The sequence below is a fragment of the Cavia porcellus genome, unplaced genomic scaffold (genome assembly GCF_034190915.1).
Source record: "Cavia porcellus strain 051 isolate PalLab524CR breed Dunkin Hartley unplaced genomic scaffold, mCavPor4.1 scaffold_19, whole genome shotgun sequence".
NCBI lineage: Eukaryota > Metazoa > Chordata > Mammalia > Rodentia > Caviidae > Cavia > Cavia porcellus.
The window spans coordinates 33,598,503-33,624,139 of NW_026947502.1; the positions used below are offsets into that span (position 1 = coordinate 33,598,503).

General features: G+C 38.8%; 1 protein-coding gene and 1 long non-coding RNA gene across 3 annotated transcripts in view; one reads left to right on the forward strand and one right to left on the reverse strand.

Moving 5' to 3' along the window:
• Positions 1–4,132: 4,132 nt before the first annotated feature.
• The window catches only part of Spock1 (SPARC (osteonectin), cwcv and kazal like domains proteoglycan 1), a 666,821-nt gene continuing 645,316 nt past the window's right edge, over positions 4,133–25,637 (reverse strand). For both annotated transcript variants that reach the window (XM_063230934.1, XM_063230933.1), the window contains 5 exons: positions 22,980–23,096; positions 18,929–19,150; positions 13,709–13,771; positions 8,056–8,193; positions 4,133–7,561 (listed from right to left, as the gene is read on the reverse strand). In XM_063230934.1, coding sequence (XP_063087004.1) covers positions 7,371–7,561; positions 8,056–8,193; positions 13,709–13,771; positions 18,929–19,150; positions 22,980–23,096 — 731 coding nt within the window. In that variant the 3' untranslated portion in view covers positions 4,133–7,370. The remainder of the gene's footprint in view (positions 7,562–8,055; positions 8,194–13,708; positions 13,772–18,928; positions 19,151–22,979; positions 23,097–25,637) is intronic.
• Positions 7,482–15,009, forward strand: LOC134471635 (uncharacterized). Its single transcript, XR_010041140.1, has 2 exons — positions 7,482–7,586; positions 14,196–15,009. It is a non-coding gene; the product is annotated as an uncharacterized LOC134471635 (long non-coding RNA).

Below are 25,637 nucleotides of genomic sequence, written 5' to 3' on the forward strand. Positions count from 1 at the left end.
TTAACTGAGTTCTCAGGACATTTTAGAGAAAGGAGCCATCAGAGACATATGCAGACACTTAAGAAAGTAGAAGTGCTTAAAAAACAGAAGTTGAGAAATGTAGAATGCAAGAGCTGCGAAGGAATTAATTTAAAAGGAATCTTTTTACCAAGCCAAGTACAGTTGTACCTTCTTATCTGTAGTTTTACTTTCTGCACATTCAATTACTGTGGTCAATATGTCTGAAATGATCAACGGAAAATTCTAGAAAGAAACAATTGATATGTTTTAAATTATGTGCTATTCTGAGTCATGTGGCCTCACACCATCTGCTTTATCTCATTTAGGAAACTATCCTTTTGTGCAGTCTATCTGTGCTGTATACCCTACCTGCTTACTAGTCTCTTAGTACCATCTCAGTTATCAGAATGAGTCTTGGTATTCCAATGCATTTTATCCAGTGACCATTATTTTACTTACTAATGGTTCTGGGGCACAAGCATAGTAATGCTCGCTGTTCAGATATGCCAAGGGGAGGTCACAAAGTACTGCCTTTAAGTGAAAAGGCAAAAATTGTCAACTTAATCAGGAAAGAAAACTGTGTGCTAAGGTTGCTAAAATATATGGTAAGAACAAATCTCTTCATGAAATTGTGAAGAAACAAATTTATGCCGGTTTTGCTGTCATATCTGAAACTGAAAAATTTATGGACACAATGCACTGTACATGCTTAAGTAGGAGACATTAAATTTTGTTGGTGGAAGACGTCAATAGAAATACACTTCAAATGACAGCAACTTGTTATATCGGAAAGCACAGAGCCTATACAAAGACTTCAGCAAGGGATCTCCTAAAATGAAGGATACCAATCCATATGAGAAACTGTCACACAGACTCAGAGGCAAATCTATATCAAAAAATATACAAATAAGTGGGTAGGCTGATGAAGAAGATGATGCCACATTTCCAGCAGAGGTAAGAAACTAAGAAGAAAAGATGCCATCCAAAGCAAATCTCCAATTCAGTGAAGCAGGCTTTTCTGCAATAAAATGTCCAGTAGAACTTGCATTCATTAAAGTGAAGAGTTACCACACAATAAAATGTGAAAGGCTGGGTTAATTCTGTTACTATGTTAAAATTGCAGAGCATATGATGTAGCCAGGTATAGTTTACAAAGCAAAGAACACATGAGTTCTCAAAAGCAAAACTAAAAATTACCTGGTCTTATTCTAACAAGACTATTGGAAAATGTAGGTGGGTCAGCAGTCTTTTTTATGGAGTGGTTTCACTGATGTTTTACTCTATAAGTAAAAGAATACCTAAAAGTGGAATGTTTGGAATTTAAAATTCTGTTAGTAATATACCATGCACCTGGGCAGTCCAAATCTGTTTTCTATGAAACTGAAAATACCAACACTATATTTTTACTTTGAAATATAATTTCACTGCTACAGTACCTTGACCAGAGCATTGTTCCCTTCATCAAGGCCACATGCACCCACCTGATATTTGATGACACTTGACCAGCAACTGATCAGACCCTAAGTGGGACATACTGCAGTGATGAAATGATTCATAACTCCAAACACAATAATATTCATCAAAGCTGGAGCAGATGAATGAAAACAAGAAACCATAAGTGCCTGCTGAAGGAACTTACAGTGCTAAGTCATAAATGGTTTAAAGGTTTCCTAGGTACTGATGGATAAGTTATGAAAATTATTCATACATTGAGACTGATTGGTGTGTAAGGATTTACAGGCAAGCTTAATGAAGAAGTGGAAAAACATATTTAAGGCCACTGAGAATTGCTAGTAATTTAAAACTTGAAAGAACTTGTGGAGTCCTCTATAGGGGAACAAAACAAGGAAAATGAAACAGTTACCAGCTATGCCGACATTTCTGAAGTTTGCCCACAGGCTTCACAAAGCATACATATGATAGGACAAAATTATTGTGTATAATACTCATCATTAAGTGCACCTACATCATTACTGAAGGATTACAAGCTCTATAGCAAACCAAACCCCAATACAAGGTTTTCCCAGGGATTTTTTTTTTTTTTTTTTTAGCAAGAAAGCCTTAAATAATCAAGGCTACTTAGCACTGATGTTGGTTCCTGATATGCAGCCATCAACGTTATTGATGTTCCAGCATCATGGAAACATATGATTCCCCCTTGACATCCTTGGAAGGTAAATAGTAGACTGGCCGTGTATCACAATGCCTACATCTTCTCACTTCATGTAATTACATAGACATTGCATCCCACAAGATCTCTTGAGAGAGACAAAAAGACAGAGACTGAACATTTACATTTCTTTTCTTATAGTGTGGTAATAATTGTTTCATTTCTGTTATCAGTTACTAATGTTACTTTGGTTAACTTCACAAGCATCATAAGATGTACGAATAATAAGAAATGTGTTTCCTGTGAATTTCCTGTTTTTATCTTTTATCCACTAGTATGTTAGGCTGTATTTTCCTTATAGATTGGTAGGAGTTTTAAAAAATATATTTTATATCCTAATCCTTCATCTGTTTTATGTCACCCATATCTTTTTAGCCTCTGGTTTATCATTTAAGTTTGTTTATGATGAGTTATTAATTTTTATGAATATACATTTATCAATCTTCTTCTTTATGGCTATTTGCAAGGACTTAAAAACCTTGCTGATTCCTCTTTCTACTGACATATTCACTATGTATTCTATCATTTTGAATTTTTAAGACTTGAAATCAGGGTGTCAATGTAAAATCCAGAGAAAAGTCAAAACCTATAATAGAAGTATAAACTGGGGATTCCTTTGTTTGAAACTAGAGGCAGAAGACTCTCCAGAGAAAGTACATAAAACTAAAAAGAAATGGACTGGGGACCCAGATCTGAGAAATAGATAGGTTAGTAGATCTGGCCAAACAACAGGAGGGGTGGCCTAAGAGGTCTGAGAAAACCTAGGGGATGGTGGATAAAAGGAATTAAGGAGGCAAGCTGTAGTGGGGCTTGAGTAGCCGCTGGTGTCCAGATAACATCCCGTGACCTAAATGGTCATCATTATTCATGTCAGGGTTTTTAAATGTCATGTTTCATGGAGATAATTGTTCAGAGCAAATTGGTCTCACTTTTACATCCAAGAACTGAGGGTTTTGTCTGCCCACAGTGGTATTCATCCATTCAAAATAATCTACGAATCTACCAATTAACAGCAAAAGGCTTACTAGTAGAATAAATTTCCTCTCTCTGTTGAATCAAGATATCAAAATCTTAGAACCAAATATCTTGAAGACATATTCACTCAGTTGCAAAATGTTGGGGGGCTGGCTCCCTGGTCCCCTTCCTTTGGTGTTGGAGAGATCAAGGTGGCACTCGTGAAGGTGCAATTGTAGGAGAAACGTGGGCTTTGCCTATAAAACCTCATGACTTTACAGGAAGCTGGAATGTGTCCACACATGCCTTCAACTCTTTAACGGACCCTCTACTGCCTTTGAGGCTTCATAATGGCAATGGTCCTCCTGACATTGGTTACCTTGTGGCTTTACGATGTACCTTTTCTTGAACTGTCAATCTATAAATTCTCAAATATTATCCATGGAGTAAAGGAATGGAATTATTCATAGCATAGTTCCTACTTCAGCTCAGGGTGAAATTACTCACTTGGGGTATAATTAAGTCCTTAGATAAACTGGCTTGAATGTGGATAAACTGGAAGGAAATAGTTGTGTCTCAAATTTGGGTGACATTGACAAGCATTTGGTACATTCACAGATGGAGGAGAAACTGGGATGCTTGTAAAGGAGAACCTTTCCTACCCACACCAGGGGACTTAGAGAAAACTAGCTGAAAGGAAATAAATAAAGTGTTTAAAAAGTTAAAATTTAAAAAATGAAATTAATGAATAAGGAGTAAAGCTAAAGCCTGAGAGAAACAAAAGCAGACGAGAGGTCGGGTGGTTTGGCTCTGAGTGGGCACAGTGCATGTGAATGCCAGGACAGGGCTGACCCCAGTCAGGGCGAGGCTGCTGCCTATGTGTGGCAATGTTGGCTGAGGGCCTCGGTGGCAAGTTCTTTCAGCTGCTGGACTGTGCTGCAGTGACTGTGTATAGGATTTGGCCTGGTGACTTTATATCCAAGCTGACAAAATGCAAACACTCACATGTTGCAGACAAAGTAAAATTTATTGAGACAGACAGAAATGCACCTACTCAGGACTACAGTTAAGCATTTGCTATTAACCAAAGAGTTGTGTTCACATTCCAGGAAGTCTACATGGAAAAGCATTCAGAATACTAGTTTTTCTACATCACTATTTCATCTACAATAGGGACAACAAACGGACACTCTGGATTTGATGGGCTCTCATTACAAGGCTACACACTGAACAGGGACAGACATCAGTGACTTTGAGAAAAAGGTATAAAAAGACCAAAACCACCCACTGTAGAAAGAGTGCTTGGATATTAATTTACAGCGTGGTCAAGGTAAACCAAAACCAAATGGGGATGCTATCTGGGGAAGAGCAGAGAGGCAGACCTGGTCAGATACATCATTTGCTTCTATGGGTAGAGCAATGGGCATAAACAAGGAGAAACTGGTACAAAACCTCAAGTTCAGTAGTAAGGTATTCCCATGCCAAGAGCATTTGTAGAGACAAAAAGAAATCAATATGGCAGACAAATAACCATGGCGAAAGAAAATCCTTGGATTTAACTTGGATGCCACTGTAATGGTGTTAAAGAACCAGTCAGAGGATGTGAAACTATTCACTAAAGAATTTCTAAAATTAAGTTAGGACTGAACTCAATACCTGTCTCAAACAAAGGATAGGATTCTTATAAGACTATTTTCTTTCCTTAAAAAAGTCAATATCTTATGTATAGTTGGTTACTGTAATTAAAGGGCCCCTTCCAAAAACAAGAAAACAAAAATTCTACATCAAAGGATAAGGTGACTCAAAACCTAAAGCTAAGTACGAGTGGAAACTACTAAACATCTTTAAAGGCTTAACGCTGCTGTGCCAAGGTGAGGCATGAAAAGCGATGTTAATGTTGCTCTGTTGATTTTGGGTTCCAGGCTTACGAGGGCTTTCTGTTTAATATTTTAATGAATCAAAATATCTTCTTAGAAAAAAAATCTCTGAACATGGCATCTCATTATCTTCTTGGGAATTGCCTATTGAGCACTCTTCTCCATCATTAAGTTAATGCTAAGGATCTTTAAGTGTCATCTTAATTTGATACTTGTCATAAGATAATTAGGCAAATTAAAATCAATGGTTCACTTCGTTCCTAGAAGCTCCTCTAAGTGAAATCAATTTGTCGATTTTAATTTGTTCTCTTGTGCATTTTTCCAAACTTGGAGGACACAGTAACAGTGTTTTTCTTTGATGCTGTAAACTGAGATTTTTTAATACGTCTTGATTTTTATGTTCTCTATTGTAATTTAGCAGCAATTAAGCACCTGTTTTCTAAATCATTGCAGTGTTGTACTTGAGTGGGGGAAAAATATGGAAACTGAGGTGATAGGGTTGAGATCCCAATACGGAGCTTACCTGTGGTCTCCATACAGGGATGGTACATACATTGTCTATATAGCAACACCAAGTCTATTCATTTCTCATCTGAGACCAGCCCTGGGATAATACCACTTTATCCAGCCTATGCAAGGATTAGAGGATGCTAATTTAAGGTGGGTTACTGCATTTAAATGGTCAATTTGGTGTCGGAGTTAGTCAGCTGCCACAAGCATCATGGTTTGGAAGAAAAATATATATATATGTAAATAAATAATTTTTGTTTGTTTGACCTGAGTTGATGGTTGTCTTGTGGACTGGGTAAAGCTCATGGGGGAAGCAAGAGAGAGATATGAGAGATATGTGGCCTAGAGAGCCGGGATTTGGGGCTGATTGGGGCAACTGTGGGGCAGTAAACAAACAGGGTAGGAGTTTACAGACTGGTACTGAACTGAATGGGGCCTCTGTGAAGACTACTCTTTGGTACTCTATGAGACAATTCTAAAGAATGACTTTACTAGATTTGGAACTAGACTTCAATAATGAGTTCTGGGAAAATAAATGTAGCGGTGCTTTTTTTTTTTTTGCAGTAATATCTCAAGACTTTTGTGTATGTAGGGGGGCTGGGGGGCTGGGGGCTAGCTCTTGACAACTCAAACCTAGCTTCCATATGCTACTCTGAAGTTCTTTCTAGGCCTCCGTGTATGACTTTTTGCAAAATATTTTTTTGAATATCATGATTTGTGGGTAAAAAGGAGCCAAAAGCAAAACATTGAGTTAAGAACCCTAAGTTGTATTCTATGGAATACTGTGGTACTGTCTTCTCAGAAAACTGGGTGAGCACACGCACGCCTTCCAAAAAGCCCTTGCAGAGGTAGGGAAGGGAGGACCCTACAAAGATGCGGCTGCTGCAGCCTTGGGGCTCTGATCTGAAATGAGAGCAATGGCTTGTGAAGCTGCCCAAGTGAGAGTCACATGGCTTCTGCAGGAAAAAGCGACTTAGGCAAACGGAGGCTTATCCAAATCAAAGAACCTTCTAATAACTCTGCTAATGCATAGAGAAGAAACCTCCTCAGCCTGCAGGCTACAAGTGCTGACTGTTAGTGCAAAGTGGGACTTTCATACCAATTTCTTATTTCCAGAAATTGTGTTCCAGGTCTAGACAAGCTTACAAATTCAAAAACATTTTTCAAATCAATTTTAATAGCCTTTTTTGAAAAATGTATGTGCAAGGCCTGTACACAGTCTCTTTTGTACATATGTACAGACTTATGTATGTGCAGAGAGAAGTATCCAGATGCTGATTTTTTAATAAACGAATTCCCCAAAGGGGTTGAATTAAGGCTGTTATTTGTAGGAAGCCAGATATAGTACTACGAAAATTAAATTTTAATAATAAACAGCAGGGGTGGTTGGGGTGGGAGGAAAAGGTACAGTGTGGTGTGTTTTCCACAACATCTACAGGACACAAGAAAAGCACTGAGACACTGTAAGGCTGGGAACCATGCTGTAATAACCACCAATGTGGGGAATCAAAAAGGGTCTTTGATGTTTACAAGGGTGGGGGCTCCCTGCACTATCCGATTCCACAAAAATCACATGCTCATTGCAAAAATCTCACAGGAAGGAGACTATTTAAACCAGCCATTCTCTTGTCCAAAAAAAATTAAAAAATGAAAAATAACCCCAAACAATACCCTTTCTCCCACACAATATGCAAAATCAGAATACTCTGGGACAAGAAGTTGTCTTCCAAACCTTCAGTGGGGTACAGAGAGCAACAGTGGAGCAGAGACGTTGGTACCTTGGAGTCTTAGATACAAATGCAGGAATAGGAAGTGACTTGCAATTGTGTGCAAAACATATGTCCTCTTCCCTGCGGGCACTACCATATGTACCCAACCTCATCTTCTTTGTCATCATCTTCATCCTCATCATCCTCTGTCACAGACCGAGTATGCACCCTCAGCTTCCCCTCTTTGTCCTTTGGTCCCAGCTCCTGTTCATCCTCCAGGTCATCCAGCAGGACCACGGAGCCACCACTGCCAAAATCCCCTGAGGTTTCCTGCTCCTCTTCTGGTACAAGAAGAAAAGGCTAAAGGTTAGTTTCCACTTATACATCACAGCCTGGGTTGGGGTGCCCTTTGCCTATGACTTGACTTGCAGAGGACTGTGTAGGGCAAAACCATGGAATTTCCTCTCTGAATTTGGAAGCATGTCTGTCTACCTAGGGTCAGTCTCTGTGGCAAGAACCACACATTTTGTTTTGGCATAAGCACTAGAATGCTGGTGTGCCACTACCTTCCCAGGAGCTTTTTAATCCTAAGTAAAAGGTGATAGCAGCCTAAGATATCCAAGGCCTGTATTAGTATCCTAACTCTCACATGGTAGGTTCCTGCCACTTCCAAAATTGTGCTATACTGTGCAATGCGTGAGTGGCTGTAACTTAGGGTTTCTGTGTGCCCCCTTGTAAACTCATCGTAGAATACAGCCACCTGTCAGTATCTGCCGCGATCCTTATACACTAAGGGTTGATGGATAAACTAGCTGATGGAGAGGGCCTTACTCACCACAGCTCACAGCGCCCTGTTTCCTGGAGCCAGCCAGCTCATTCCCGTATTTATCCACACACCAGCACTGCCCTGTGCTGCCATGGCATTGTGTGGCTTTGTAATAGCCCTCTTCATTACACCGCGGTATGAATGCCCCTGGGGAAACAAGAGGTCCAAATGAGAGACACACAGAGATAGTCAGGGTTAATATTAGTCAGGACAGGGAGGAGAACTCACTCATCAGTTTGAATACTGGCTACAGGGCTGGCTGGAGAGAATAGGGCTGGTTGGTTAACACTTCATTAACATGATAGGGACTTGAGTATTTAGGAGCTCAAATGTATTGAACTCAAAGGAGATTCAATTTTCCAACAGGCTCAATAATAGTTAGTATGTGTTAAATATTTATGTATATTTGAGATACCAAACTAAATTATACACATGTTCACACAGTTTCTATTGCCCCAAGTCTGGAGAGAGGTAACAGCATTACCTTTTAGTAAATAAGAGAATGAAATACAGGAAAACTAAGTAATCTACCCAAAGCACCTGCAAATAAACACCATGTCTAGACTCACATCATTGACTCTAATCCAAAGTAATGCTTCTCAAACTCTCATGGTAAAGAACTTGTTTTTGTTTGGCTTCCAATCTGTTAAGGACAATATTTGGTCCAACCACATAAAATGATTCTGTGAAATTCCTATAAAGGTTTCTAAATGTATCAATTTTCTGACTCCAATTTCTGACTCACTGCTGAACACTAACAACCATTTCATTAACTACAATCCATACATACAGCACACTTTACAATGCCATTCACTGTTACTGCTATCATGTCTCTAACAAAGCTGGTAACAGCTGAATGCTTTGCTTGTGTTGTTCCATTGAACTATCTCAACATCAAAGGTGTTGGTATTTACAGATAAAAAAAGTGATACATTAGCATCACACTACTGATCTTAGCTTTGCCTTGGAATTCTTTCTATTCCTTCTTTACTGAGCTTTTATTTTTCCCTTTAAACCATACATGGATACTACTGCTAATTCATTTTTAACAGTTGAAAGAATCTTTTTTTAATCTTCTATATACTCTTGAATTACTAGTGGCATAATATTAGAAAAACTGCTTTCTTGAAGTAGACACTTCCCAGTCATGATACATCATTACTGGAACATTATTGCTAATATTAGTAAGTGCTTTTGCAAGTATGTTACTAAGTGATAAAGACTTGTAAGTTCTCTCCCAAAGTTCCTCATTAATAAAAGATTTAGACATTTGTAAAAAACAATGGTCTTTTCCTTGAAGGATTCACCCCCTTCCCAGGAAAAATCTATTCTGAGCCAGTGGGGTTAAAGAGCAGCATTTTGATTAATTTTGTAGTTTTGATCTCTTGTGCCCTATTTGCAAACCAAACTTGACACTTGAGAGTATCTTATCTCAGCTTTCATAGTTGTTTTATAGTTTTATAATTGTTTTATAATTTTACAATTGGAGGATAGCACTTGTTCTCACAGTTTGGCCCCAGGGCTAGCAGAATGATCTGAAAGTCCCTTAGAAATGGAAATTTTGGATTCCAATCTCAAGAACACTGAGTGAGAAATTTAGGAGTTTGGGTCCAGTAGTCTCTACGTGGATAAACCTTCCAAACTAAGGTCTGAGAACTCTGAGGACCAGTCCCCTCTAACTTAGTTTATATCACTCATTTAACTTTGTGACAATATTGGAACTTTCCCACCTCATACTGTCATGGATTTCTATTTCATTGGTTCATTAAAAAAACTTTAATATGCTATTGTTTTTATTTCATTGTTTCTGCTTGATCTTAATAATTTTGGCTTATTGTGTTCTTAAACTTTGAGTTGAAAATCCAGTTTAGTTTTGATCTTTTGTTTTCATAAATGTAGCTGCATTTATAGAGGTTCCTCTAAATTTTACTCGAGTCATTTCCATAGATTTGATACATAGTGCTTTCAGCATCTTCAATTTTAAATATTCTGTAGTTACTTTACTTCAGGTTTGACCAATATTTGGAAAAGCCCCAAATATATGGAGCTTCTATAATTTCATTTTTTGAGTTCTATTATCACTGTGTTGTGATCAGGGAATTTGATCTGTGGTTATTTGAAATTTGAGTTTTCTTTTGCTGTATAGTACATGGCAGATATTGCCTGCGAGTGTTTTTTCATTGTTGTTTGTTTTTTGAGACAAGGTCTTGCCATGTAGTTCAGGGTGGCCTTGAGTTCACTATGTAGGCCAGGCTGGTACCAACTCACAATAATCCTGCCTCAGCCTAAAGGCATGTGCCACTGCTTCCAGTTCCTGTGTGCACGTGAGGTCTATTTTAATGCCCAGTTTTAAAACTACATATGTAAGTATGAATGTAAATTAGTCATGCTATTCAACTCCTCTGTCCTTTTTTTTTAATCTACTTAAACTGTCATTTTCAAGAAAAGATGGTCTCTGAATCTGACTGTGATTATAGCAGTTACTCTTTGCAATTCTGTTATATTTTGTTTTACTTAGTATATCGATTGGTAACATAATAGGAACATTTTGGTGAGATGACACTCTTGTATCATTTTGTTTTTTAGTATTTGCAATTGTCAGATATTAACACTGTTATACAAAAGAACACTTAGCATCTTTTCATTTCAGCTTTCTGAGAACTACTTTAGATGTAACTTATTTTCAAAATTACCAGTCTATTGTTTCTGTCTCATAGCAAAGGAATTTGGCCCATTCACATTGTGATTATAGATCAGTTTCTCTTATTTCTGCCACCATATTTCCTTTTCCTCTTTATCATCTTCCTCATTTCCTCCCTTTTGTGGAAATTAAGTTTTCAACATGTGTTTCACTTGTACAATGACAAACTATATATACTATTTTGTCTGCACTTTTTTCTCACTGAATAAACCCCAAACACATTTTACCACCTTTTTCTGATTGCCCCCAAAAATCTGTAATTGTAATTCTAGTTTCCTATCAAAATACTTTTATAGGTTATACATATTTAGGTTTAGTAGAATTTATTTTTCACAGTTGCAGCTGGATACTTCTGGGATCATTTATGTGATAGAATAAACCTTTTAGTGAATTTTAGTAAGCTAAATCTTAGATGGATTGAGAATAACTATCACCATACTTGAACAATAATTGGGATAAGTTTAAAAGTCTATTGTCTCTTCTTAAATTAGTGTTGCCAATGGAAAGTCTGACGTGACTCTGATTCTTATTCAACAGTGGGCAATCTTTATTTGTAACAGGTTTCATTTTGATTTTCCTGATAAAGTATGTGAGTGTGATTCATCTTTGTGTGCTTCTTAGTTTAAGCTGAGTAACAGTATTCTATATATCAGCTTCCTAAGAATAGAGGTTCCTGCTTACCACTATGCTTTTGTTTTTCCTAATTGTTCTTCCCCATGTCTTTTAGAAGGACAGAGTTTTCAACTTCAACTTTTATTTTATGAGATGATATCATGGGAAAAAAGTATGAGAGGGGGCGACCTTCTAAAAGTTCGAGCCAGGATTGATACCTAGATCTACTCTCAAACCCTCTACTCACCAGGCTCTTCCAAGATGAGCAACTTCCTAGAGATGAAATCAGATTGTGCATGGGACGGTGGCCCTGGGGGCCCTGAACACTATGTACGGCCCTCGGGAAAGGCTGCTGGGGCCCAGAGATTCTGGGTGATGCTACCTTTGTACCCAGGCACCCCAGGCACAGTGTATTGTCCTTCATTCTTCACTTTCAGGGAGCAGAAGGGAATGAAAAAGGGGATGCTTTCCATAGTCCTCAGAACCAAGCAACAAATCTGTGAAGAGCTTCTTAATCAAGTAGTACAAAGAGAACAACCAGAGCAGGGAAAATGCTGATCTCACCTCCTTGAGCTGTGGTTTAAAAACAACAGGATTTAATAGACCAAAAATAAATAAAAACTGGGCTGAGCCCCCAGGTCGGGAAGAAGCAGTGCTGCACTAAATCTGTAATTTAATAAGATTACTGCTTTTTCTAAGTAGGTAGTAATTACAGCTGATTATAATTTGTTGTTTCCTGTTTTATTATTTATTCGAATCTGAATATCCCTGAATACACAGTTATTATATTAGGAGATTTTCCCATGCAGACAATAATTTGTAAGCAAATAAACAGCATTTTTATGAGTCAGCCAAGGTAATCTCCATCTGTGGGAGATGTGAAAAGACAAGGTGGGATTCAGGTAGGAGGACGGTAGGCATTCCATTTATGTGTGCTGAAGTAAATGGAAGATGAGGTATCTCAGATGACATAGTTTACAAATGTCTAATTACTAACTGAGGAGGCAATTACAAGGTATCCACACGCCACAGAAACATTTTTGAAAGCAAGATACATATTAAATAATTACTGTAGATCTTAGGTATATAACTTATACCCAAAATAACATTCTGCAGGGCAATAGAAGTCTTTGTCCTGGAAAAACCTCTAGAGGATGGATCTAGCCACTGTACCTTCAAGCTAAAGAGATAGCTTTTTATAGAGAAGAATTTAGACTTTTGGAGTTGGAAAAATCATGATAATTTGGGTGTTTTCTGAATTGAATAACCTGTTTTCAGAAGTCAAAAGTATGAAGCAAGTCAAGGAAATAAGTAAATTCAAAAGCACAAGAAAAGAGTATGCTCTTTGAGGCAACCCAAAATTTCAGAAGAGAAATTGGCAGAATTCTTAGACTGCCTGCACTTGGGAATAAGCACGAAAAGTTGCCCATTTCCTTCAAGTAAATAGATAAACTTCTGAAATGGCAGGCTGCTTTAGGGAATGCACCTGCCTCTGAATACTTAACAAGAATAATTCTCAATTATTGTGTTGCAGCTGTCAGCTCTTTTCAAAAAAGCAAGTAAAGCAAAGCAGTCTCTCTTCAGAAAATGAGGTTTGCTGGTGTCTCCTTAATGGCCTGGTCTAAATGCCCCCATTTCCCCTCGGCGCTGGAGCAAGGAGGGCCAGAAGGGAATACGCAGGCAGGCTGGTCCTTGTTACCCTTACTGTGCCGCCAGTGTGCATGTTAGAAACACACACTCTGCTTGCTTCAGTCTTCATGGCAGAGGAGAGATGAGCAGGGTCTCAACAGCTAGAACCACTTCCTCCAGGGATTTGGTGAAAACTAAGAAATACAGGAAAATACAGGCAAGCCTTTCCATCCTATCTGATAAATTCCGGAGGAGGGGAAGGTACAGCTTAACATCCTCCTTGAACAGACATCTTGTTCTGAGGAATAAGAAATGCTCTGAGTGATAGCCTTTATATTTTATCAATGGAAAGAACACATGTTAACTCTGTTAAATGGCTTTATTTGGAAAAGGAGAAAGCCAGAGGTTTTTGCAGTCTACAGCTGGGGAGAGTTAACGATAGAGATGGTCCTGCAATCTAGTCCTGCCTAGGTTTGAGTCTGATCTTTGGTCTCTCTTTTGCTGGTAAAGAATGTGGTAGTTGTCAGCCAGGCAGCCAATCGTCTGTTCAAGTCTAGCTATCTGTGGCATATTCCCAGTGTCTGAAAAAGTTTAGCCTGGGTAAAAGAGGTGTTTCTGTAATGAGACACTGGCCCTAACCAAGCAACCACTGGAGTGCAGAACATTACAAGAGACATGGATGGTTTAATTGTTGTTTAGGTGGCAAGAAATTATACTTACCCAACAGGCTTTTCCCCTTGCTCAGCTTTTGAATTCTGTTCATTTCATTCTGGCAAGGGAGACCTAAAAAATAATTTATGGAAGTCAGTTTCCAGATGGTATGGGATATAATCTCTACTGATTGACTTCACTTTTGATATGAAATGAAGTCAATGACACACCTGGGAGTAGAAGTGCTCCATATGCTGCTATATGCAGCAAAGCAAATTCAGGCCATTAGTGTTACTAATTAAAAAAATAACCTCATGCCACAAGATACTTAAAATAGCACTTTAGGTTTACTTGCATTGTGTAGGACATTTCCTTGCTCTCATCAGCTCCAGTGGACACCACGTGTTATTAGGTGACATGCCATGGAGTTTCTCCTTTGTGTCAGATAGCAGCATCCAGCTAGGGTTTCTGTGAAGTGGAAACTGAGGCCGAAGCCTAAGTGTCCTAAAAGCCACAGATAGCTAACCAAAGGTGACAAGTACTTAATTTATTCTAGGTCTTGTGGCAGGAGAGAAAGAGGACTGGAACCATCCTAAGAAAGTAAAACACAGGCCTCCAGAGACCACTAGGAAGATGCACAAGAGATCTGGAGACACAGTGTGAAGAACAAGTGAGAGAATGACTTTTACCTATATTTTGTCACCACCCCACTGACAGTGTGGCAGCTCTCTTCACCCCTCTCAGCCAGAGTCCTCGGATGTAAGTTATATATTGTATGGGCCAGCAAAGGATGCTACAGGAAGCCACATGGCTAAACGTGGGCTGTAGGGAAGAATATGGCACTCTTGCCTCCTCAGAAAAGAACAATGCACAATTCCAAGCACAATGGCAAAAGACCTCACAAATCCTTTGGAGACTGACCATCACATGCCTTTGCAAGCCTGGTGTCTCTGGAGGGTTTGCTGCTTGCTCCAGGTCACCCTGGTATGGCAGCATGTCCTGTCCTCTCAGTTATGAGAGCTGGCATTCACTGCCTCTTTCTATAGGTCCCATGCAAACAGATGAAGAAACTGAGCACCTATTACCCTGTAGATTACTGTGCCACCTGGTCTTGCTGCTTGTTCTGCAAGAGAAATTGTTGCAAAACACATTTGTTGACTTATGACTTTCAGATGCTTTCAGAGTAAAGAAGAAAGTTCCAAGCTGAAAATTACAATAGAAAAAGAGAAACAAATTGCTTATGTTATTATAAAAGGGAGCATTTACTATGGCAGCATTTGCTGAATTGCTAGAAGGTGCCAGGTATTGTTCTAGAACTTTATATGTCTTTACTCTTCACAAACGCCACAATAAAACAGGGACTGATATTATCCCTATTTTGTAAGTGGAGTTTTTCATCTTTTAACTGTGCAGAAAGGGAAGAAATTATAGGTGTTTAGAATAATGCTTCTATAAAAGGAGGAAAAGCAAAATCATATAAGCATTGGGTCAGACAGTTCACTGTGAAGTAAGTTTCTAATTTTAAGATCCTTTAAACTATTGCACAGAAATTTTAAAGATAATGAAAAATTAATCCAACTAAATTTAGTCAAGAAAACTCTGGATGAAAGTTTCATAACATACAGGGTTTGTTGCTGAGCAGATGACAATGATTTCCATAGGTTCCTCTCAGAAGTCTAGGATTGTAATGGAAAATATATGTGTAAGACTACAGTTCAATACACAGTGTTATGGGCTCAAGGAGAAAATGATGACAAAAGAAGAAAATTGGACAGGTAAGGTCATATCCAAAACTGCAAAGCTTATATAAAACCCCCATGTTGTTGGTATTCCTGAGAAAAGATTAATCAGACAGAAGAAAAAGGTTTTTGAAGGTATACATTAAAAAGGTTTTCTGAAACTTAAAAAAAACCTTAATTCTAAAGTTTCAAGATGCATAACATACCTCAGGAAAAAAAAAAAAAAAAAAAAAAGGACAGTGACACAGGCTAAGCATGATTAAAATATGGCCCAGGAATTAATGTCCTTGAAAAGCACACAGAATTCTTTCGGCTTTCAGGCAAAGTGCTTACATCATGAATAAAATAGAGAATATTATAATGGTTTACATTTTTTGTAGCTACATCAATAGAAGAATAGTGTGTTTTTTAAAAAAAGTAGGACTCCAGAAAGTTTATACTTGGTTTTTCAAGGCTAAATGAAACTGAAATAGTTCAAACATTGAAGAAAGGCAACTACCAAGAGAATTGTAGAAAAAACAAATTGTGAAATTCAAACTTAGCAAAATAATAATAATGATGATAAAACTTCTCAAAATGATCTCCCCTTTAAGAGTGCTGTTTTAAGTTCATCTGCAGTCAAAAAAAAAAAAAAAAAAAAAAAAAAAAAAAAAAAAAAAAAAAAAAAACACACATTCAGGACCCCTACGGTGGAAAATCACCAAGTTAATCATAATAAAAATATCAACAATCTATACCTATAGTTACTAACTAAAGCAGCGCTGTAGAGAAAAATCTGGACCTCCAAAATACATGCTAATAAACAGAGAACACTAAATCTGACTTCATCCTCATGTTTTGCATCCTCTTCGTTTCTAGATAAAATAAATTCAATTAATATGGAAGTAAAATAGAAATCCCACAATTGATTATGGAGCAAGGAGGGAGGTAATGAGGCTCTAATAAAAGTATTAGGAAAATGAGAGAAATCCACAGTTAAAAAATGAGATGTGAAGAACTTGAACAAATTACTGTGCTAAATGAATCCATGTACAACCTTGCCCCAGTGAAGGGTCCCAGCTTCCCAGAGCAGTGGCAGAAAGGGCAACCCATCCTGAGGGCCAGCCTCAGCAAAGTGGCTGGCTCTACGTTGTGAGTAAGGCTGTCACTTCTCCCTGGTACCGCACATCAAGATGCATCTTTCAAACTCAGGCTCTTTAAGAAACACAGCTTAAAAAACACACATGATTTTAGATGAATTCAAGCCTAAAACTAGAATTAAGCTTAATGCGGCATCACTAAGGTATTTATTAAAAAGTATAAAATGTAGGTATTATTTAATGTCAATTTATAGTTACTAGATGATGTAATTAGGAAACAGAAAGAAATGAGGTGTAAAAGCTGAAAAGAGAAAGATTGTTCTCTATTTGCAGATGATACCCAAGCAAAGCAACCAGAATAAGTCATAAACAAAATGGAAATTTAGTAAGGCAGTTAAAAACAAAATTAATATTGAAACAACCACTAGTGAGGAACCATAATGGGAAAAACTGTTCATTTCCAGTGGTACTAATAACACAAAGAAAATGGTGAGAACAAAACTTAAAAATGTAACACTGGTTGAACAGACAAATACTGTTCTAAAATAACAGAATTCAGTGTTCTACAGCTAGCAGAAACTTATTTTTAAATGGAAAAACAGTTTGCAGAGGAAGAAAAACATGTGAATTTCCAGGAAAATAAATTCTGGGGAAAAAAAAGATTAATGGCAAGAAAGAAGGGGCCTAGCAGATGCTAACACATACTATATAACAACTATGATTTAAATGTATAGAAATGGTCTATGAAGACGATAGAGTGTTTGAGAACACACGTAAGATGAATGGGTACACGCGTGGTGCACAATTGCAGTTATAGATGGTATCCCAAATTGCTGGGAGGAAGATAAATTTGTCAATAAATGACAGAAAGGCAACTAGATACTCATTTCGAGGGCTGAGGAAAGAGGCTGGAATCTTGCTTGTGTATATACACACAAAAAGCCTACTGATATAAAATTTAAACAATAAAACCAAAGATATGGAGGAAAACATAAGAAAATTGCTTTACTATCTAAAGTGATAAATACCTTTCTAAGCTTAATGTAAGCTTTACAGCTTCAAACAAACCAGAGAATAAAGCAGTGAAGGCATTAACTGTTTAAAAATTTAAAATATCTCCCTAGTAAAAAGTGTACGAAGTTTAAAGGAGGGAAAATATTTGTAATATCTATGATTATGGAAGTTCCAATTTCCTTAATACAGAATTTACTATTAAAACGAAAATATATGAGTCTAAGAGGAAAACAAGGTACAAAGAACATACAGCATTTCAAAGAAATCTGAGTGGCGAAGAAGAGTAAAAATATTCAACCTATGTGGTAAGAGAAATGAAATAAAGCCTACTGATAGGCAATGATCATAAAGTTTCATAACACCATGGGAAAAGAGGAATTCTTGAGCATTTTTGGTGAGTGAAAACCAGTACGATTTCTTTAGAGTCCAGACTGGGGACAATGCTCAGATTTAAAGAGTCACATGGTTTCTGAATGGTAACTGTTTCTAGCACTGTGTGTTGTAATGTGTTTACACATTCGTGTTCACTTCATGTCCTTTTGCAGTGCAGTGCTGTATGCTTATATTATCTAGGCATACATGCACAATGTACACACTCTCAGTAACTATTGTCTTGTCTTGTGGGTAAGGCCTGCCAGCCCTCGCTTGACCAAGATCCCTGACCCATGCTGGACCAGACTGTTTCTGGGTATCAGGATTGCACTGCAAATGCCAGCCAGTGTCTGTTGGAGCCTTAAACTGTGGATGGTCATGGTCACAGTCCCCTGGAAGCTGAGATGGACAGCTTCATATCCAGACCCAAGGCACCTCACAAGAATCGAGAGCACCTGCCACTGGACTCCTGTTTCTGCTCCAAACAGCTCTATAGGATGTGTCTCCTGTCTGACTCTAGTTAATCTTTCCTATATTCCCCAAAATCTTCCTTCATTAACTGGCATTTATATCCAAAATATCCTTAATGTCTAAAATATCCTTGATATCTAAAAATATCCTTAATGTCTAAAACATTAAGTATAAACGTATAGACAAGTGCCTTTCTTTAAGGGGAACATGAAATGTTTGTGTGACAAAAGGCATTATGATATTCTTATATTTTTACAGTATTTTTCCACACTGAGAATCTCAAATTGTCATTGGGAATTATGTATGGGAGGCTTCTGTATATCCAATTTATAGATGAAAATACTGAGATACTGTATAGTTGGGAAATTTTTCTAAAGGAAGGAACAACTCAAAAGATTCCTTGATGATATACTTAGTTTTCTAATATACTATGTTAGAAGTAAAGATGTATTAGAAACGAAACTGTGGGCCTACCATTCAGTGGGTTGAATTCTTTATTCTCTAGCTGTGCTTTTAGTGCCCTGATCATTCTGCCACCTTGCTGTGTATGAATTAGGCTTCCCAAGCCTGCACAGGTAAACTGGGATCTGGACCTCACTTCTTTCTGGACATACCTCCAGGCTTCTGGAAGCAATAGCACCACTCGTTGTTGGAGAGTTTGCCATCCTTGAAGGAGTCACAAGAGTTGAAGAGTGGCTTGATGCACGGCTCATACTTATCCAGGTAAATGGCATTGATCTCTGAGTGGTCCAGCAGAAGGTCATAGTTCATATCCAACTTGTTGAACATCCAGCCCAGGGAGTCCTTGCAGATGGGCAGGATGCTGGTGTCAAACCCTGCGGGAGAAATGCACATCTCTGCCACCATCCGTCATCCTGGACTTCGCCACCCTGAACTTGCAGCTTTCTGCCATAAGAAGAGCACCCTCCAACTGCTGCCTTGCCTGAATAGTCTCAGTGGCATGCTAGAATATTTTGCTATTGTTTATTAAACTAAACATATAAAAATGCACAAAATCAATATTTGAGAAAACTATGTTCTAAAGGGAACAAATCCCCAATGCTCACATTTGTGATGTGAATATGGTTTTGTTGTCTAGACTTACTTAAAATGAGTATGCTTAAAAGGAAAAATATAGCACAGTGAATAAGAAATGTAAGTTATTCTGCAAGCTATACCTTTATACTTAGGAGGAAAATGAAAACAAAACAAAAGATGCATAATAAATACCAGTGAAATAAAACGATGCAGCATAATCCAGAAGCACTGATTATGTCCCAGAGGACTGTTAAATCCAAGCATTCTGAACACTAATGGCAAAACAAGCCAGGTGCTGCTTCTGTCCTCTCTCCTTCTCTGTAATCCCCTAATGAGATGCATGAGATGGAACCCAAATGAACTAAGACAATAATTTCTTTCTCATTTCCCCATCCATGGGAGGGGAAATAGCTTTTTTAAAGAATTATTTCTTTTCAAAATAGAAACTATGGATTTCAATAATAACACTTATCTCTACACCAGAGATACTGAGATGACAATATGAACCCCAGAAGAGGCATGGCCCAAATCTACCACGTCCCTTTCTCTCAGAGCCAACAGCATAGTACAGTCTTGTGTTACTCTATACACTCGATTACTCATTTTGATACTTTAGAACACTGGGCTCATTTTCCTGGCATACTGATGAACTTTTGTGTTGCTACGTATCAAGCACTCTTACAAGCACTTTATTTTTCTAACTAAATCCTTGCAGCAATCCTGCCAAATGGTACCATATCATCCCCACTTTACAAATCTGAGAATAAGGTTCAGAGCTTGCTTGTTCAAAATCACAACTCTAGAACTGGAATTCAAACCCAGAAAGCCTGGTTCTGAGTCTACACCTTCAGTACCTCTTCTCGCAAGGCTCCCTTCTACCTTAGTGGATCTGGCCATACTTAGGTGCACAGTGGCACATCAGGGAAAGATGGGTGAGAGACAGCAGTACAGAGACTGCCTTGGCCAGTCTTGGTGGGGTAGATGGCCCACTCCCATGGTTCTGATGAACAGCATGGCCATTGGTTCCCACATTTGCTGCCAGGAATCCTTGTCTGACCAGCAATATATGAGACACAGCAAAATTGCCCACCCTGCCTAAAGCAGTACCTTTTATGGAAAGGACTTCCACGTCCAGAGCTCAGCAGCACCTCCTCTGAGCTCCCAGTAGAAGCCTGTGCTTTCCCTTATTACTGATGCTTATTAATAAGACTGTAAGCTCCCTGCAGACAGACTCCCTTGTTTCCTTCAGTAGCCTCAGCCATGACAGCCATGTAGTATCAATAAAAATATTTGCCGTGAGAAGTTTTCTGGGTATCTTTAAGTTAACCCTTTCAAACATAAAATATTTGCATTTTAAAACTTACTCATTTTGATACTTTAGAACACTTTTTTAAAAAGAAAATCCCCCATATTTCAAAAGAGGCCATGGGACATAATATGGATCTTTGATTGAATGTCATGACTATAAACTGTCTCTGTACCAATGATGTCCTTAGACATTATTATATACCTGTGTATAGAATATATAATTGGAATCAATTTTATACACAAGAAAGAGTAGTTTACTGCTGATAGACAGCCAGAAAGAAATGCCAAGCTAGTTGGACAGTAGACACACTTTCCCACTCACAAGGGTCTAGGATAGGGTGTCTGTGACTGCAAGGGCAGAGGATCCCGGTGGACTCAAGTGTGCAACCTAGGTTTTAGCTCTTTCAGAATTGCAGACTGATAAAACCGTCATTCTCTTCTTGGCCTTGTGGGCTTATCCAGCATTCCTTGTATTTTCTTCCCTTCACTTGCTTTAGGACATCAAACCGAACGCCTCTTTGGGGACTCAATTTGCTCCTGGCTAAACCAGTCATTTGCAGGCTCCCAGCTGTCTGCAGAAGGAGCCTCTGGGGACTGCAGGTTACACGGAGCTGCTCTCCTCTGGTCAATCTGCTGCATGCTGAACGACCGTTCAGAAAACTCAAGGGCCAGTCTGCTCCTTGAGGACCTAGAGAAAAAGTTTCTCTACTATCTGCAAATTAATTGTCCAAAAACTCCCAGGGAACCTCCAGCAAGAATAGAAAGCAAACAAACAAATAACTGTCCCGTTTCACCTTTCCTGCAGACACCATCACTGAGAACCACCTTCAGAACACTTTAGATCCCAGGAAGCAATCGCTGCCTATTTCCAAACTCCCCCCACTTCAGTGTTTGCTTCCATTTTTCTAAATTTATTTTCACTTTATTGCATGTTACAGTACATAATAATTATATTCATCATGCAGACTTAGTACAGATACATAACACACCTTAATTTTTTTTATTTCCTTTTCTTCATTCCTCTATCCCTCTTCTTTTGGGTAAAACATTCAAGCTATTAAATGACCCCTGTCTCAGTACTTTCCACTGGTATCTTTCAAAGGCTAGAAACAGCAAATAACAACCAAAGAGTAAAAAGATTTTTGTTGTTGTTGTTGTTTTGTTTTCATCTCCCTTGTGTTGTCCAGGTTGGCCTCAAACTCCTGAGCTCAAGCTGAGTAGCCGGGACTGTAGGATTCTACCATTGCCACTGGTTAAAGAGCAGTTTTATTCAGTTGAAGACTAGTGCTGGTCATACTGAATTCAGAGGTTGATGATGTGACTTCTGATACCTACTTCCACCCAGACAAGTGTGGAGTCAGGAATGGGGCAAAATATTGTGCTTTAAACAATGTGTTTCTACCTTTGATCAAGTAACATGAAGATGCTACGGTGAACACATTAGGCGGAACCACATGCATTTAAGCAAAGATGTTGATCAGCAATCTATTCTGTGCCTGTTGGTCCCAAGGTGGGGAAGTCCATCGCTCATCATCTTTGAGTAGAACACATGGAGAGACCCCACCTATCAGAATGAAAGAGCAAGCCCCACTTTTCGTCTTCTCTCCAGCTGCCAACAGGGGAGAATTCTGCCCACTCGGCAGCTGAGGAGTGGTACCTCTCTGAGGTGGAGGCATGGTAATGGTGAGAGAGGGGGCAAAAGCAGCCAGGACACTCTAGGGAAAACAAAATTCAACCTGGGTAGTATGCACAAAGACAGATTATCAAAGATGTGTGCCACAGGGTTGTTTATATCCCTGAATATCAGAAACATTAATGATCCCCAAATACAGGTCTAGTCTAATAGTTAAACACATACATTAGGATTCTAGGTAGATACTGTAAAGAGAGCACTACTCCACAACAAGAGCAGATAGTCACAATTATAGAAGATTACAAAACAGTCTGCAAAACGTGACCCAAATTTTATAATCATAGACAAATACATTTTTATATATGATAAAGAAAACACCTTGAAGTATATACCAAAGCATGCTTACAGTTGATACAATGGTGGAATTATGTAATTTTAAATAAATTTAGTATATTTTCTAAAATCTATAATATTAAACATATTTTTAAATCAGTTACAAAAATATATAATTTTCCTTGGTTCTAAAGCATCATCCTGTCCTCCACATGTTAATACTTTAAAAACTGAAGTACGTTTTAATGTAGTTTCTTGACTTTCAAATGCTCCTGCTAACTCAATAATGTCTACCAAATCAGCAAATGTAATATTTACAATGAAGTAAATTAGTAAAAGTAGAGTAGTCTTACTGCCTTGTGCTGTGTCAGAGCTGGTGGGTTTGATAACCCTGTTTGCATCCTCATGAAGAGCTCCAAACCAGTCTTTCAGCCGGGAAGCGAGATTCCTCAGCTCCTTGTCTGTGCAGGCTGGAAAAAAACACACAGCACACTGGTGAGTCCCTGTGCTACTGTCCTGAATGGGTGGGGTTATCGCCAAACCCACTCATTGCAAACATCCCTGGCACACCATGGTGTAACTGCCCCTTTCCACTTAAAGTGCACAAAGGATGCTGTCATCACAAGAACAGAGTGGGACAGAAAAAATCTGAATTCCTGGAGTGAGCAGTGTTTCTGATGCTGGAATCTGGACTTCCTCCCAGCTCTTAAAGCAACCTGTACAGCCCATACGGTTGTTATCATCCTCCACAGAATGACATGATCCATCTTGTTAACCCCATAAAACTTGCTGGTGAAGTTTTGCTAAAGAAAATTACATTTTCCATTATACTCACACCAAGAGATTACCATTGGATAGCTAATACCATTATGGAGACACTGCCCAGGACATGAAAAAATCCCAGGAACATCAGGTCCCCAAGTTTTGTTTTTGCCTATTGTTTGCATCTTTGGATTTGGCCTACTCTGCCAGCCTTCCTATGGACTCTGATATTCTACCAGTAATAGAGGAATGCCCGCTCTATGGGAGCACTTTTTCTCTCAGCCCATTCTTCACTAGCTGGTTCATTTTATAAGGTATAGCAGAGTAGTTGAGGCAGATGGATAGTCCTGAAGAAATTCAGATTCATAGGTGGGCAGGCAGGTGAGGAGGTGAATGAACAACCTAAAAGTCTTCTGCAAGACTGGCTAAGTCTTGAGAAGTCCCAAAGGACGAAAAAGGTGCAGAGAAAAGAGCTGACTTCCCAGGCAGTATCATACCACTAAGACACACAAAACCAGCAGTGCCCTTTGTGACCTTAGCAAGGGAAGAGAGGAGACAAAAATCCCAAAGAATAGCAAGTGTATAAGGAACCGAATCACACAAATGTCACATTTTCCCAAATTCTAAGTCACAAGGTCAAACAGGTAAGCAGTTGAGCAATACATACTAGGGCGCAGAGCACAGTGACACAAGAGAGTACAGGGGCAATGACAGAGAAGTAAATAAACCCCAATCCAGTCTCCACACAGCACAGGCCCTGACTGAACTGAGGAAGGCAGGCCCCATCTGTTTGCCCCACAGAGGTCAGGGTCAGGGTCAGGGTCAGGGAAATGAAAGAGTACAATCTCCTTGTTCTTCTTCACTTCTGCATGTTCATCCAGCCTGTCCTTCAACCAGGCGTCCCGTGGAAGATCAGTTTCCTAGATCTCAGGCAGGAAAGATCTCCCTGCATGCTCTGACCTACAGGAGAGATGCCCAGGCCCAGGCTGAGCTGTGCAACCTGAGTGCCGTCATTGTTACTGTTGCCTTCATTCCAGCTAAGATCCAGACTTTAAACTCTACAGAGCTCAGGGTGAATGTGTGTCCAGTGTTTACACCCAATTTGTTAATGATCTCAAGACACTGTTGCTTCTTATAACTAGGATATAACTATTTTTAAACACCCACCCAGAAATGGCACTAACAAATGTCTTGACTGGTAGCAGATATAACAGGTTGGAGTCAAAGCTTGGAATGAATCTCAGCTTTGCCATTCACTGGCTAGGTGACCTCAGAGCAGTCACTTAATTTCTCAAACTTACACCTATAAATTAGGATAACAGCATTATTCAGTGACCATAAATGAGACAATGTGTGTAGAGTTCTTAGGAAAGTACATGGCATATAGTAACTACTCAGGGATATACCTTCTATGATTTTTATTATGACAATTGTTGTTTGTTAAATTGAAGATTTGTAAGTAATCTTAGAGCAAGCAACAGCATTCAGAAAATCAGTTAAGACTAATGCACCCAAATGACCTTGGTCTTTTCTATCCTAGAAAAAGGTAAAGAGAATACTTGTGTTATCCAATAAGTTGCCATTAGCCAAAAAAAATCAGTGAAATTTAGTCCCTTAGTTGTATGTTCCATTACGTACGCTGAATAGTCACAATTAACCAGTTGTCTCCACACTGGAGAACACATATACAGGACTGTTTCACCTAGCAAAATGCTGCACCACATACTGTTGAGTGAAGAGGATTTCCAGCTTTCTGGAGGTTCACCATTGCATCCTTATATTCAAATCGGTGTCCCTCTATCCCTTCAGTGTTTTACGATGAGTGACAATGAAGAAAATAAATCCCTGCCAGTCTGGATCCATCATCCTGTACCAAGCTAAGCTCACAGATTGGAGAGGAAGCAGCTGTTGGTAAAATCAGGAATTCACGCTATTGCCTTGATACCAAGTCTTATCCCAAGAATAAGCTCACTAACACACTTATCCCAAGTTTCAGGCTCTAGGGGATCAAGCCTTCACTTTTCTGACACTGTACCATTTTAAACAAGAAAGCATGTGGTGCAATATTCTGAGGGGAATAGCATGTAGGCTCTATAGTCAATCTTACATTTGAAAAGGAAAAATTAATAACATCTATCTTTTTCTCTATTGCTATGCACACTATCTATTCTAAATATTCTCTGAGCTGAGGAAATTGCTAAGTCGACTTACAAAGTTAATCACACACTGCAAGATAAATTAATCAGTCG